The 15,632-nt window shown below is 35.0% G+C and overlaps 1 protein-coding gene across 2 annotated transcripts in view; it reads left to right on the forward strand.

Moving 5' to 3' along the window:
- Window positions 1–15,632, forward strand: part of TUSC3 (tumor suppressor candidate 3) — a 137,916-nt gene that overhangs the window by 40,275 nt on the left and 82,009 nt on the right. For both annotated transcript variants that reach the window (XM_055700898.1, XM_055700897.1), the window contains exon 2: window positions 8,462–8,631. In XM_055700898.1, the coding sequence (XP_055556873.1) occupies window positions 8,462–8,631 (170 nt within the window). The remainder of the gene's footprint in view (window positions 1–8,461; window positions 8,632–15,632) is intronic.

The raw sequence follows: 15,632 nt of genomic DNA on the forward strand, positions 1-15,632 counted from the left end.
AAAACTCAGAAATATTTGAAAATGGCATGCTGAATTAGTATATTAATGACACACATGCCTTGATAATCTGTAGCTGTGAGATGTGTTCCTGGATTTATAGAGTTTTTATTTGTGCAATACTAATTGTGCGTAGAATTAACTTGAAGTATCTGTTTAAAAATCATAAACTTAGCACTCTAAAAGGTATGGTCATATCCAGTTCCCAGGAACATGAAGGTTCTGAATCCTGGAAAAAAATAGACAGACATTAAAAATTGGAAGGTTGATAATTTTATTGAATTTAAATACCTGTGCAGAATTATGTATGCTTTTTAACTTTTTGGGGGATCATTTTAATATATTGCTAAGGATTTTCCCCCCATCTTTTAATCAAGAACTTCTGCAATATTTTTGCTAGGTCACCCTTATCACAACCCTGAAATGTTTTCCACTGAGGATAAATGGAACTTTTTAAGCCTTGCTGTATGACAAGTACTCTTGGAATCATCCTGGTTGTCCTATATTATGCTCTCCTGAGACCAATATCCTTTCAGTGTAAAGGTGACCTAAGCAAAATGTACTTTGAGGTTTAGCTGATGCTTTTGTTGTAGCGTATTTCCTCTACTTCATAATTCATCCTTTTGATATTTCTCATTATGTTTTTAATTACTTCCATACTTACATACATTAAAAAATCCCCCAAAACCGACAGTATAGGAAAAGCCTATAGCTGTATAAGGTGTCTTACCTAGGCTTATTTATATAAACTCAGGTAGTTTAACTTGCATTTATTTGATGCAGTACAGTAGGGATTCTCTTTCCTGAAGTGAACTGTGTGCTTGTTCACAATACTAGAATGCTACTCTGTAATTCATATTGTTGACTTGACAGATTTTATTTAAATTAGGTGAACTTTATGGATATGTACCTTCATTAAAAAATAAAATCTGTGACAAACTTTGAAAATTTTGAAAAGTATTAATTACAAAAAAGATGATTTTTTTATATTTTGAAAGAAATTGCCGATTTTGGATTGTACTCCATTGAAATTGAGGACAAAATACATCCATGTAAACCATTATGAGGGTTACTTTCTATCTTATGTTTTCTACAGTGACAAAAATATTACTGTTATAACTTTCTTGTGTGATCACAAAATGACAGCTCGGTATAATAGGAAATCACCCAGATTTTTCTTAAATTGCTAATAGAGCCACTTATGGGATAAAATAAAAAAAAAAATACAAAACACCTCATTACTTTTAGTTCTCTGTTCATTTGTTTACTCGGCCTTAAAAGGACATTTTTAGGCTTAATACCAAAAAATGTAGGCTATTTTGCATAAAGATGAAAATCAGTGTCTGATTCCAAGAAGCAAATCCTCAGTCACAGCTAAGTAACCTCAAGTCAATGGAGCGTAATATCAAGTCAGTCACAGTGTGCCAGCTTACATGGCTCCTCGATTATGTAACTTCTCAATTCCTGTAAATATGTAAATAATCTGAAAGGGAATAAAGTATCCTAAGAGATTTATATAAATATATATATATACACACACACACACATATATATCTATACACACACATATATATATATACACACACATATATATATATATATAAGTGGTTAGTGATATTTACGTTAACTTACGCTAGGGATTTTTTGTGGGTTTTGGTTTTGTTTTCTTTTTTTAATTTTATTAAAAAACAGCCTTTGAAAGATTATGGAAAGTTGAAGAGGAGATGAGGACAGGAAAGGAAACTTTTGCAGTACTGATGCAGCTGTTCTCCGTAGAATTAGTTTGTGGCCTTACGACTTTACAGAACAGATTGTATTGTACTTCTGATGCCTACGGAATCTGATGTAAATATTAATTTCTGCTGTAGAAAAGTATGTTTCTGACTGGAATATCCAGATACTTAATCCTGCAGTTCTCCATTAGACATAGAGTTTCTTGTGAATCAAGAAATGACATTTAACAAAGTTCATTAGTTTGACATGACCCATGGTTTTTGTTCTTGATTTATAGAGAAGTTCAAAATAGGGAATAAATATTTTGGATAAAGCTACTGACGCTGCATGTCTTTTATATAAAGTGTACTCCTCTTCTAAGTAAAATATGTTTTAATTTTTTGCCAGGTTCCACAATAACCTAGGAGGTGTTGGAGGGAAGAGTGAAGATCTAGGCAGATCAAAGAAATTACTCTTCTTTAGCACCTTCAAGTCCATGAACCATGTGAGGTCTTGTGTAGAAGGCTTGTGCAGAAAAGTAGTCATCTATCTTCTCCCTTTTTAGTGTGTAGGGATATTATGTAAACGTACCTGAGTACATGCAAGTATTGTTTGTCAAGATTTATGAATGATAAAACTATTTTTGGATATGTTCAAGAATACTGATATATTGATAGTGTGAATTACATTTATATGCAGGCATCAGATGAACAAGGGACAACAGAGGAATGAATGACTAAATTTAAATAGGCTGTAACAACACTTTGAATGTTAATTCCACTGTCTTTCTGCCATTAATGTAATTGAGTTAATAATTACAGTGAATGCTCATCAAACATATTTTTAGAGGAGGTAACTACTATTTCTACAGCATACTGCTGAAAAGTAGTTTCTCTTTACTAGTATTATTAGTTTAAAGACTAAAAAAGTGACTGTTCAATTGGAATTTAAGCTACATACATCAGATTGAGATATTTATGAGATACTTTACATGCCTTATCGGTGCAACCTTGTGGATTTTTTTACATTGAGTTTTGTCCTGAAATAATTACCTACAAAGCTAACATTTCTTGAGGACTTGATGCACCTAAGTGAACAAAGCAGAGTCTTTATCTCAAGAGTGATCATTCAGTCTACATTAGATGGTTTTGGTAAGATACACATACAGCAAACATGGAAGTCAGGCCGCCTCATTTTTTTTCCTTTGCAACATCATAATTTAAGAAATATTCAACAAAATCTGTAGTTAATTTATCTCCAGTAGCAAATGTAGGATCAAGTCATTAATTAGAAATTTATTTCCTTGCTTTATTTCTTTACTACAGAAACTGAGAAACTTGAACTACTGGACTGAATTTGAATTTTTCATCAGGAAAGGGGAATGGCTTGGTAACAACCAATGCCTCAGCCTTACTAGGAGTCACCAGTAGATTGAGTCCCTGCCTAATTTTTTTGAGGACGTTTCCTAGTACTGGTATCTCTTCTTATGGATCTTGACTCTACCTTCTAGAGCTGAGATCTTCCATGTTCACGTCTAGCAGCATTCAGGAGGTACCATCTTACATCAGAAAGAGCTGAAACTTCTTCTGAAACCTAGGGCTTAAGTTACCCGTGTGATGTTTTTCTGACTGAAGGTAAAGTAAATGAAAGGAGGTCTAAAGAAACTTAATTCAAACTAAATTTTCAATAATGTAAACCCATCAGAAATATGTATATATGATAAAGACAACTGATAAAACTTCTGTGAGAATCAAGGAGAAACTTCCCTTTGCCATACTCCAGCTATTTTGCTGTTATGTATATTTTTCAGATCAACAAATGTGAATCAACAAGTATTTCAATCTTAGGGTTTTTTTGTTTGTTTTAAAAATAAGAGATTTTCTTGAAATTTTCAGTGTCATCCGTTGAATAGCAGAGCAAGGACCATTTAGGAAAATCTGGGTGGTGTTCTGGTTCTTGGGTTTTGATTTTCTTTTCTCCAGAGAGATATGGTTTTATTTGGGTCAAAAGAAATTTTGAAAATCTGGCCAAGGAAAATTAAGTCAAGTGAGGCAAAACGTGTGTATACAGGGTGGTTGTTATTGTTGTTTATGCTTTGTCTTGTAGGCACAGTGTCTTGGGAGGCTGAATAAATAAAGCTGTGCTTTGAGTAGCTAATCTGCTAGTCACAGAGCATGAAAGGGAACGCTTGTAGATGCCAAGCTCTATTGGGTTAAGCAGCAGAGAGGAGATATGGGGGATCACTGGGAAGCAATCCCTGATAGGGAATTGCTTCAGGTAGAGATGCCAGAAGGTGGGCCTGCCAGCATCTTCTGTTTCATAACTTGTCACAGTTTGTCTGCATTTTTGACAGGTGGCACAGTTGTTTTAACACATCACTAGAAACTGAGATGTGTAATAGATAGGCTTTTAACTGTATTCTTTAGCTTTGTTCTCGTTTCATGATATGGACGACTGCAAATGGAAAAATCTTTTGCTAGCCATATGAAAAAAAGCAAGATTATTTAGAATTGCTGTCCCAAGCAGCTTATTTCAGTGGGGCTTAGCGGGATTGAGGTCAAAATGCCAAGGATTCTGCCCCTACTCCAGTAACAAAAATAATTTTCATAGGTGATCTCTTTATGGAGAAATCCCTGTCCTAAATAACTGTTTTCCTTGTTGCATCAGAAAATTTCTGCATTCTGGATTTTCTCAGTTACATTTTTAGGCGTTATTTATTTTTGAAAAAATGCTCGCGCCATGTATTTTCACTTGTAACAAAATAATGCAGGAACAGCAAGTACTAATGTAGTTCTGATTGGTTTACAGAAATTAGCTTTCGTGTTGTTTCCACATGTATATCATAAATGTTCTTTTATCTTGCTTGTAAGCATCAGGAAATGGGAATAAATAAATGGCACATGGCTGCCTCTTCACCCATTGATTTAAATGTTCCTTATGCTTTTATCAGTAGACTGTTGTCTGTTGACCCTTTTATAGTTATTTGCACCAAGAAAACTTGAACTTTACTCTGAAAGGTAGAATTTCCCTTCTCAGATTTATGCTTGTGGGTTTGAGTTTTTTTCACTGTTTAAATTAAAACAGTCCCATTGAGTTACCAGCATAAAGCTAGTGAATGTTCAGAGGAGTTCTGTAAATAAATGAGTTTAAATAAATGTAGGGTCTTTAAACTGTTTAGACTGTGGAAAGGAGCAGAAGTTTAGCAGTGTAGGGCAAAAATGAGATAGTTTCTCATTTTCTGGATGTGAGTACCAGTTGTTCATGTGTCTCAGTCATCACAAGATGTGTTTTGTCCAGTGGGTCTGATTTAGTCATCCTCTCCTATTTCCAGCTTTTCTCTGGCAGAAGTTTCCCCAGGGGGTGGAAAGAGGCCAGTTAATAAAATTTTGTAAATGTCTAGAATCCTAATGGAGATTCACTTTGGCAGTTTTATGTATGATTTATACAGTTTGATGGTAAATGGTAAAAGAAAAGTACTGGAGGACACATTCAGTTTCAGTACCTTCACGGCAAGAATAATTTGGGATATATCATTGTCTTTTCCTAGGTGTTAATAGATTATTATTTTCATTATTATTCCATCAGGATAATAGGGAAAATTCTGCCTTTTGTTTCTAAATGTTTTCTGTCAATTTGTTTTTTTCACTTTTCAACACTGTTCTTTTACGTGGGAGAAAGTTTTTGACTGGAGGTAGAGCTCATAGTCACACCTTGTATTCAGCAATCTGTTTTTCTTTTTTGTATGAAAAATGATTGCCTTTTTGACCCAAAGCTGAAGTAGGCAGTTGGAATGTTGAAATTTTCCATATTTCCTGAACATAGATATTCAGCTTTAAAGCAAAATGCATATCTAAAATGGAAAGTCATTTAACATTAGATTTATTTCTTGAACTTCATTATTAAGTGAGATGAGGAAAAGGTTGATAAATTACTCGGCAGCATACATTGTATGAATGTTTACAACAAAACAATATCAGATCTTCATCTATCTGTAAAGTGTTATGAATCAGAAAGCCATAAAATATAGGCTGTTCCACAGACTTCATTGCAAATTCTAGAGCTGTCAGTCCCAAGATCTCTTCTATCAATTACTTTGCAAAAGGAGACTTTCTGGAATAAAGTGGACTAAAAAGTAGTAGGATATCTAAGTGCAGCCAGTTACCGAAGAGAAATCTGGCCTATAGCAGAATGTTTCATTCATCAAGCTACTCAATGATAACTTTCTATTTGAAAAAAGTACATTCTTAAGAATCCAGCAAAGCAGGTAATAAAATTGTACCTAGTGACTTTATACTCCTGAAGTACTACTTAGTTACCTAAGTAAACATGTTACTTAGTTACCTTAGTAAACATGTTAGGTTAGTTACTTGCTTGTTACCTAGTGCATTTAGAAAAAGCAAAACAAAACATACAAGTGGTTGAGAACATTATGGTGAATCTCACCATATTGCACAAGAGCTATGTGAAGGTGATGTTATACATGGTTGAATCTGAAGGAATCAAGACAATTATTTATTGGCCACATCTTCCAAGTAAAACTTTGTGTAGGACTTCTCTGAGTAAGACTCTTCTGGTATCACTGATGATTTTGTAGAAACAAATTATATAGCAGTAATAGAGCTGGGTTCCCCCCCCCCCCCCCCCCCCCGTTTTTTTTTCTGTCAGGATCATGCTTTTGCTTTAGCACCCTTAACAATACTTCATAGGTTTCTGTTTCTTTTCTCTGCATAAGACCTATTCTGAAAAGTCTTTGGTCTTTTGTACCAAGTAGGATGTTGTGCATCCTTCCTGTGCTAATTTAAAATTAATGTATCTTTATCAGTTTTCTTTGTTTTATCTTTTTGCTTCAGCTATTAAAGCTTTTGGAAATATGAATACGCATCACTTTTTGGCCCCTTATGTTTTATTATGCATTACCAGGTGGAGTGCCTCTTGCAAAACTAGTGAATCTTTTGAAATGAACAGAAAGATTTAATCCAGGTACTGCTAATCCAAGGAAATTTTACAAATGCATAGGTTTCATTTTTATGTGATCTGCTTTATGGTTTGTTTTAAAGAACAGAACTTACAAAATATCTTTTTTAAAGTAAAACTACCAAAAAATAGGGCTTTTTGCAGAAGAAAAGCTGTATTGATTGATTCATTGGTATTCTCTTGACAGACAGAATTGTAGTCTCTTCTTTACTTTCGTGATTGCAAATCTCAGCTAAATTCTTAGAATAGTAATGAAAACCTAAAAGGGTTTTTTTGTTATTATTTAAAGGCTTTATACGGTCAAATAGATGTGAAATGTGGCTGTTTCAGAACTGTTCATGATTTACACTGATCAAAGCTTCTTCTTGACTCAGAACTTATGACGATGAGCTGTGCCTTATTAGGAGATCCAAGGGACGTCATCTGCTAATTTTTAAGATGGAAGATCTGACAGGCAAAATGGAATTTTCCTTTATCCTTCTATTTCATTCCTCCTTTCCCTTCACATACCTATCTTTACTCTTATTTATAGCCTTACTGATTTGTCAAAATGTTACATTTTTTTTTCTTTAAAAAACCCAAACTCCTAGAAAAGCTACCTTGTCTCCTTGCTCAGTGGTTCCTGCACAGTATCTGAATTTTATCCTCACCTTATGTGTCTTGATCCCTTTTTCTCAGAGCTTTCCCATTTCATTATATTTTGTTAAGATGGTTTATTCTTCTCTTCCACAGCAGACCCTCATCAGTTTGTATACCCTTTCACTAACTCGTGTATTTTGTAAGAGTTCTCACACCTTCCTGTTTTCTGAACTTAGTTTCTCTTTTGTTTGGTGCTTCCTCTTCACTTTCTGTCTCCGTTTCTGTCTGTCCCCCTTTCTGTCCTTCCCACCTTCTCTCAGCACTCAGCAACTTCACTGAACCTACATAACTCAGGAGACTAAAAAGTCTCTGCTGAGCATGTGTGACGTCAGGCTTACTTGATAAAAAAAAAACAAACAACCCAAACTAAATAGATTTTCATAGGAATGTTAGTTAATGTATTTAACTTGAGGGCCATCTGCTAATATGTCTCATAGCCTGATTCTAAATGCTTCATATGTTGGAATGCTTTCATGCAAAAGAAAAGCCACACACAAGGAATTTTTGGTCTTTCTTATATACTTCAGTCAAAATATTTTGGGCATCTCAACCTTGAAAGCAACTAAAAGTGTTGATCTCATAATGGAAAGTGCCTAGATGGGTTCATAAGACAGTGCACTCTGGTCTGTAGCAAAATACAAAACTTACATTAATTTAAATTCAATATGATACATATTTGTAAGGAAATTGTGAAGGTAATAACTATTTTTCTTTGTAGCTATGTTTTTCTTTGGTCTTAATATCTGAGTGACTGTTAGTATACTGCTATGATTTTTACTAACAGAATAAATATAACGCTGCATTTTCTAAAATTTTCAAATTTTACTGAAAGTTAAATGATTGCTGTACTTTTATCTTGTATTTAGATAATCAGCCTTACCCCACTCATTTGCCTTTGGTAGCAACCTGTTTATTTCATTATATGTATCCTTTCTAAGACCGCTTTGGGTTATTTTTTTTTTTTAAGTACTTAAAATCTACTTGTCTACATAGAAGACTAAATTGTGCTATAAGCTATATGGAGGTGCCCCCAATCTGCTTAAGTCCATAGGTGCTGTGTGCATGCAAAGGCAGAATATGTGTACGAAGTCCTTGAAGTTTAAGCTTAAACAGTGTTCATCCTTGTCCTCAATTACAGAATCTTTTGGCTGAGAAGGTGGAACAGCTGATGGAGTGGAGCTCAAGGCGCTCGGTCATCCGCATGAATGGAGACAAATTCCGAAGATTTGTGAAGGCTCCACCTCGTAACTATTCTGTGATAGTGATGTTCACTGCTCTCCAGCCGCAGCGGCAGTGCTCTGTCTGCAGGTAATCTATACCTTAGTGATCTTTTTCACCTTCCTCACCACAGTTTTCAAGTGTACATTTTAATCAATGTGCAGTACACTGAGTAGGATTGGTCTTTGCGTGGGATAGATGCTTACTATTTAACAGGCTCATGTGTTTGGTCACAGTGTCTCTTCAACTGCCTTTTAATCTATATGTCAAATTTTAGTCTTCCTAGTTTGGGTTTTTATTAAATTACAGTTGAATAAAATATACACAACTGAGGTAGACTTTCTCTTTAAGAAATCTGCTGTATTTTGTTATCAGTTGACCCTGATCTTTCCAAAGACGTTTTGTGTCAGAAGTGATTCGTTACCATTTAATAATATGACATTTCACTGATTTCTTCATTTAAGAGATGTCCAAGGTTCTGATAAAGAAGTGAATTACCCTGTAATTTCACAGCTTTAGATAGTTCCTACATGCAAGCATATTTTTTCTGTGAGGACATGCTTATTGTGGAATACTGTCTGGCACTGCACTTTGTTATGTTTTGGTGGCTCCTTTTAGAATATGTATTAAAGTGGCTCTGGTATTCTAAGTTCAAGGTCTTTCTCTGTAAGTTCCTAGCTCAATAAGTTAATCCAAAATTGACTGTTATAGACATGGAAATTGGGCCAAGGGACTGAAAGGTAGTCATGAACTGAATTACCTTAGTAAATCAGAAAGTGCATTAATAAAACCTTCTTCAGTCAAAATATGCATTTGCATTAGAAATTGTGTTTAGTAATAGATTTGATTATTCTGCAGGGAGTTCTAAACAGTATTTAAATAGGCAGCAAAACACTTCATAGAGCTATGTAATACATAAGCTTTATATGAAGAAATGTCATTTCCTGGTTTAAAATAGGTGCACTTTGAAGTTGGGATATATAGCGGCTTGTTACATTTCTTAGGTGTTGGAATGTGACATTTACAATAGAAACTAACTTGTGTACCTGTATTCATATACAGGCTTTATTACATTTTTTAAGTAGATTAATTTTAAGTCATTGAAGTCAGCTGGTCAGTTTTGAAAGCAAGTATATAAATTGCATTCCCAAGAGTTCACCCCTCTACATCTGAACTGTGAAAGACTAGGTACAGATAGTTTCAAACATCCTTAAGTCAAAGGATTTTTTTCTTTAAAACTTGCAGCACTTTGTTGCTGTTATTTCTTCTTTGTGTTGCTAGAGGTTAACTTTTGGAGATGAAATAGGAGTTGAAAGTTTACCATATTGTTTTGAATCATTCCTTATTTTCCTACCCAGTAGATAAAAGTACAGCAGATGCACTAAGTTCAGCTATATAAGGGCCAGTGTATTCATTGTTATAATGGCCATCACAAATTCTTTGCCTGTGTTATATACAGCTCTTTTGTGGAACATCTGAAAACAACATATATATTGCCATTATTAAGGGAGTTAATATTTTCGTACAAATGTATATTTTTTAAGGAAGTTAATTTTGCTTACAACTATTTATTGTTTCCTGTATTGAAAAACAGCTTATAGTCTTTGTCCTGTAATATGCCAGGCTAGCCATTCATGTACAGAAACAACTCAAAATCTTTAAGCATAAAATGAAGGGAAAAAATCAACATACTACTATCAGTTGGGTTTGTTTAAATAAATGTGAAGTTGTGATCCATTATTTCATGTGAAACAAAATGAGTTTAATGATGTTGATCATATTGCCCATAAAACCATTATCAGGAAAATCGACATTTTCAAATCAATGGCCAATTAATGGACAGGAGCACTGAAAGGATATACAGAACTGAAATGCATGCATTACTTTATAGTTAGCTTTTCACTAGCCAATTTGCCTAAAGGAAAAGTGGATTTTTAACTTAATCTGTAATGTTCTCTGAGGATGCTTTTGTCCAAGATTTAAGAAAACTGTTACTCATCAAAATATTTTCAGAAAATTGCATGGAAAAAAAAATCGTATTTCAAATAGCAAAAAGCACTTAGACTGAAATCTTTGACTTTGAATAACTGTCACAAAAATCACTACTTATTTTTTCCCCTAAAAACTGAGCCTGCTTAGTTTATACACCACAGGATTATCTAAAAAAAATGGTGTTGTCTTTTCCCTTTGTTGACTAGATTTGACATTTCAGTATCTTATCTCTTCTAAATGTCCAGTTTATAAAGAACAGGATGCAGTATTTTCAAAAGGGAAAACAAAATAAGTTTGTGTGCTGCTGTTGCATAGAGCTACATCAAATACTAAGCATGAAAAACACATCATTATACAAAAGAAGATAAATAACAGGATGAGGAACAATGGTTGGAAAAGTGGTCCACTTCTGGAGAAGAGCAGTGAAAGCTGATTGTCATTAGAGCAGGCCATTGCAGATTTACACATCTGAGGCCAGAACAGATCATGTGTGCCCTCTCTTGTTAAAATAAATTACATTAATTTTGTATCTGATTTTGGATTTCATTATATTTAGAATGTTTATTGTAAAAATGAGCCCCTGCTTATAATAAAATCAGTATGACTTTTCTGGCAGTGTTTTGAATGATTGTACCAACGAAGAGAGGTAGCTTCTTACATTCAGAAAGTTAATGTCACTTTTAGCACTCTTGAAAGTGAATGCAGAGTCTAGAGATCCAAATTCTCTACCAGATTAAGGACTATTGTGCCTGTCCATGGCTCAAAAGTGCTGTAGTTTGGGTATTTTTTAGAAGGTATGAATGAAAGATATTTTGCCCCCACCCCCGTCCTTTTAATGCTGGAGAAGTTCCAAATTTTGGATGAAACTTGGCTGAGGTTATCTTAGCCAAGTCTTAAAAGTCTTTCCTATCCATATAGCAAGGACATACGTGTGGAAAGCTGACCAAATCTGTCTCAGAGAATCCAAGGCTTTTCTATGCACACCAAGGAGGATATTGTAACATCAATCACATAAATCACTTAACAGCTATGATTTGTGAAAGTATATGGAAATAATACCAACTTATTCTTAAAGTGCTACATACAAAGAAGTCCCTGGGACTCCATATGAAACTTTTGTATGTAAAATATATCTTTTCATCCAAAGGAGCTGATCTTTTTTCAGTAAAACCAAAGCATATTGTGTGTTTTTATAGGTACTTCTAGCAAAAGTTATTCAACATACGATCTTTTTTCCAGTGGAATGAGAAGAGTTTCTTTGTCATTGCAGGAGGTGGATACATGATCTTACCTATCATCTTGAGAAACATAAATTAGAAAAACTTTTTGAATGCTTTGTTTGCCAATATTTTGAAACTTCCGTGTTCATCCAGTGCTAGGCTTGTTTGTTCCTGTTATACATCATATTGTTGTATTTAATGCTTTCCCTTTACTTAATTTTGCTTGATTTGCTTCTAATTTTTGACGTCCCTTTTTAATATATACTTTTAAAAGTTAGAATCTTATGTCTACATTACTGACTGGAATTTATTCTATGCCCAAAACCAATTAGGTTGATTTATAAGTAAGTGTTTCTAAAAGACAACTACCAGTTTGTTATCTTTGAGACAGAGATTGTTTCTATATTCATCTTAATGAAATTTTTTCACAAACTGTAGACTGGAAAATACATCTGTAGGCTATCTGAATCAATCCAGTCCTAACACATGAAGGCTTCTGTTACATGTTAGTAGTGCCTCTAGTCGTGCCTCTAGTCATGCCTCTAGAGTTTTTTCAAAGAAATTCTGTCTTTATCCTAAAGCAGAATTTGGAATACAACATTTCCGTCTAGCTTTCTGGACAAGGAAGTTTCACTTTTCTGGTCCAAAAAGCTATTGGAAGCCATATGATGTCTTAATAGCTGTGTAAGTGGTAGCATAAATGTCAGTTTTCCTGTTGACACTTGTTTAGGTTAAATAGACATAATTGGTATTGGGAGGTGAATTAACCATAACAGATCAGATATCTTACGTGCTCTTGAATGTGAAGTCATTGGTGAGGTGGAATGTGTTTCTAACAGTTGAAGTTGTGGGGTTTTTTCCACGTGCATTTGGAGACATAGTTAGCCTTGATTGGCTTTAGACCAAGAATAGTGCTAACATGTATACACTCTGCAACAGCACACTGGAAACGGATACCGAAGGGGCCTTTGATGCACTGAGATGATGAATCAGTTTGGATTTTTAGGGGGGTAGATGAACAGTGAGAAATAATCTAACTCTAAACAGTGGCTCCTCAGAATAAGACCAGCTTCCCTTTTCCCTTTGTGCTTAGGTATTCACTCAACTAGATAGTTTCTCTCTGTTATCCACATCAGTCACACTATTGGAAAAAATTATTTCTGTATGTAAGAAGGAGAACAAAAAAACAGTCACTGACAACAGCATCTTCACACAGATGAAGAGGCTGTTTCTCAGCCGGTACATTCTATTGCATGTAGGAAAACATTAACTACTAGCCTGACTTGAATCCATTTTTGGGTGAAATTCTCTTCCAACTTCTCTGCTTCTCATCTTCTTACCTCTGGCAGTCTGTTCTCCCATTTTATTATCACTACATTTTTCCCAAAGGCATCGGCACCATTTTACCAACCAGACTTCAACGACCCTCCCCATTCTACTTGATTGAGTATTAGTGCTTTGATTTTCAGCTGCACATGGGCTTTAGCTCTAGCCTGCTGAAACCTTCACCGTACTGACTGTTCTCCGCATCCTTCTTTGTTATCATTAACTCATTTTTTTTTGTTTGTTGCTGTACCATCTAATCAGTGTGTAAGCAAATTATATGAGATCTGTTATTTTACTTTCTAAGCACTGCTTCTCTCTCTTCTCACTGGTGGAAGCAACCATTTCTGCTTTGCATACAGATGCTTATCAGAAATATCTTCTTTATTGTCAAACAGTTCACATTATTGTCTGGTTCATTTTTCAAATTCATTGCTGGGGTGTTTTCATTTAGGAAGGGATATCTGGGTCAGAGAAATTAAACTGGTCACTTGAGTCTCTTTTTTTCCCCCTAGAGTTGAAGCCTGTCAACAAAAAAATGTATATTTTGTTTGATTGTTTTTTTCCTTAGTGTTCCTTGAAAAGACCAAAGCAGTGTCAGAGGCTAGATACTGAGTTTCAGTGAATAGGGTTTATTTTGACCTGTGCCACTAGTTTCTTATGAGATAATGATAAAAACATGTAAATTAGACAAGTACATCTCTCTGAACTTCAAGCTACCAGAAACAAATGGATTTTGTTTTGCATAGTTTCTAATATGCTTGTTTATACCTCTGAATTCCCAAATGTTTCTTTTAAAGATGTAGCTGAGCCTGTTTGAATCATTGCAAATCAAGATTAAAACCTAGAATTAGCATCATAAATGATCAGGTCGACTATGGAAATGGCAGGTGACCATTTGTGGAGACAAACTTGTAAACTGCACAAACTGAAAACTATGTTGTTTCAGTCCTGAATGATTTTTAATAGTACTTTATTGTGGAAGTAACAAACCTGCTTCCAGATTCTTGGAAAACACAGTTTTGCAAAGACAGTATTTATGAAGAAGAAGTTAGAGATGGCTGGTAATGCAGAGGAGTTTGTATAGCCTGTAATTTTCTTCACCCTCATGTTGGACCAGACTATTGCATTTTTAAAAGTGTCAGAAGTTTCATTATATTGAAAGTAGCACTGATTACTCACATTAGCTGAAGTTGTGTGTCTGTCTGTAAATACATATGTGTGTGTTAATATACATATAAAGTATATACATAAAATATATATGTAGGACGTGAGGGAGAGAGGTCATTTTTGCATGTGTGGCACATGTTTTCTAAAGACTTTTGTTTCTTTGAGTGACAAGGATGAATTCTGTCAGAAGTTAATGGTTTTAATGGAACAAGCTTGTAGTTACTGCAGAAAGCCTGCTGCAGAATGAGCTCAAAGTCAACTGCTTAAGCTGTCCCTCCTATATTTCTTTACAGGATTATATAAAAGGTAAGTAATAATTCAACATATAATTTGTGTATTTTTGAGCTTAATGTAGTATGTATTTCATAAAGGGCTATGAGTGTAGCTGCCTTCTGCTGTTGACTCACAATGTGTGGAAGGAAATGACAAAATATATGAGAGAAGAGATTCCACATAATTTTATTAACATCTACCCTATCAATGAGACCTCCAAGAGGAGGATTTTTTAATCGAGAGAGGAATTCTGTCATTTTCCTTGTTCAACAAAATATCTGAGAAAACTCTTTTCAAGCAGCTGATCAAAGAGTAGGTCAACAGCAAAAAGAATTCTGACAGTCAAGGAGGTGTCATCAGAAGGAAGAAACAGGATCCTCTGCCTTTCGGCTTTTTGCTGATTGATCAAGAGCAGGTAGTGAGAAAATCATTGACGGGTCTCTTAACTGTACTGAGAGGGAATTATCTTTTGAACTTTTGTTCAAAGAAGGAACAGGAAATGAGGAAATGTGGAAAGAACTGTTGAAAGTTCTGCAATTGCTTTTTCAGTGCACTTCAGGATCTTGATAGAGGTATTGATGAGGTCTGTTTTACAAGGCAGTAATTTTACACTTGGATCATAAGAGACTCCTCTCCTGGTTTTGGCTGGGCTAGACTTAATTTTCTTCTTAGTAGCTGGTGGATGCTGTGCTTTGGATTTCGTGTGAGAACAATGCTGATAGCAGCAACTAAAACCATCAGTGTGCTAGGTGATGTACTAAGTCAAGGACTTTTCAGTTTCTCAGCCTTGTGAGGAGGCTGGAGGGGCACAAGAAATTGGGAAGGGACACAGCCAGGACAGCTGACCTGAGCTAGCCAAAGAGGTATTCCATACCATGGGATGTCATACTCTGTATATAAAATGGGGGGTTGGCCAAGGCCAAGGGTTGCTGCTCCGGGACTGGCTGGGCATCAGTCCACGGGTGGTGAGCGCAGCTGTGTTGTGCATCACTGGTTTTCTTTTCTCCTTTCTCTTTGGATCTCATTCCTCTTTCCTTCTCCCTCATTTTCATGATAAGTGTGTTGTTATTATTATTGTTTTTATTTTATTTTATTTCGATTAAATTATTGAAT

The sequence above is a fragment of the Falco cherrug genome, chromosome 1 (genome assembly GCF_023634085.1).
Source record: "Falco cherrug isolate bFalChe1 chromosome 1, bFalChe1.pri, whole genome shotgun sequence".
NCBI lineage: Eukaryota > Metazoa > Chordata > Aves > Falconiformes > Falconidae > Falco > Falco cherrug.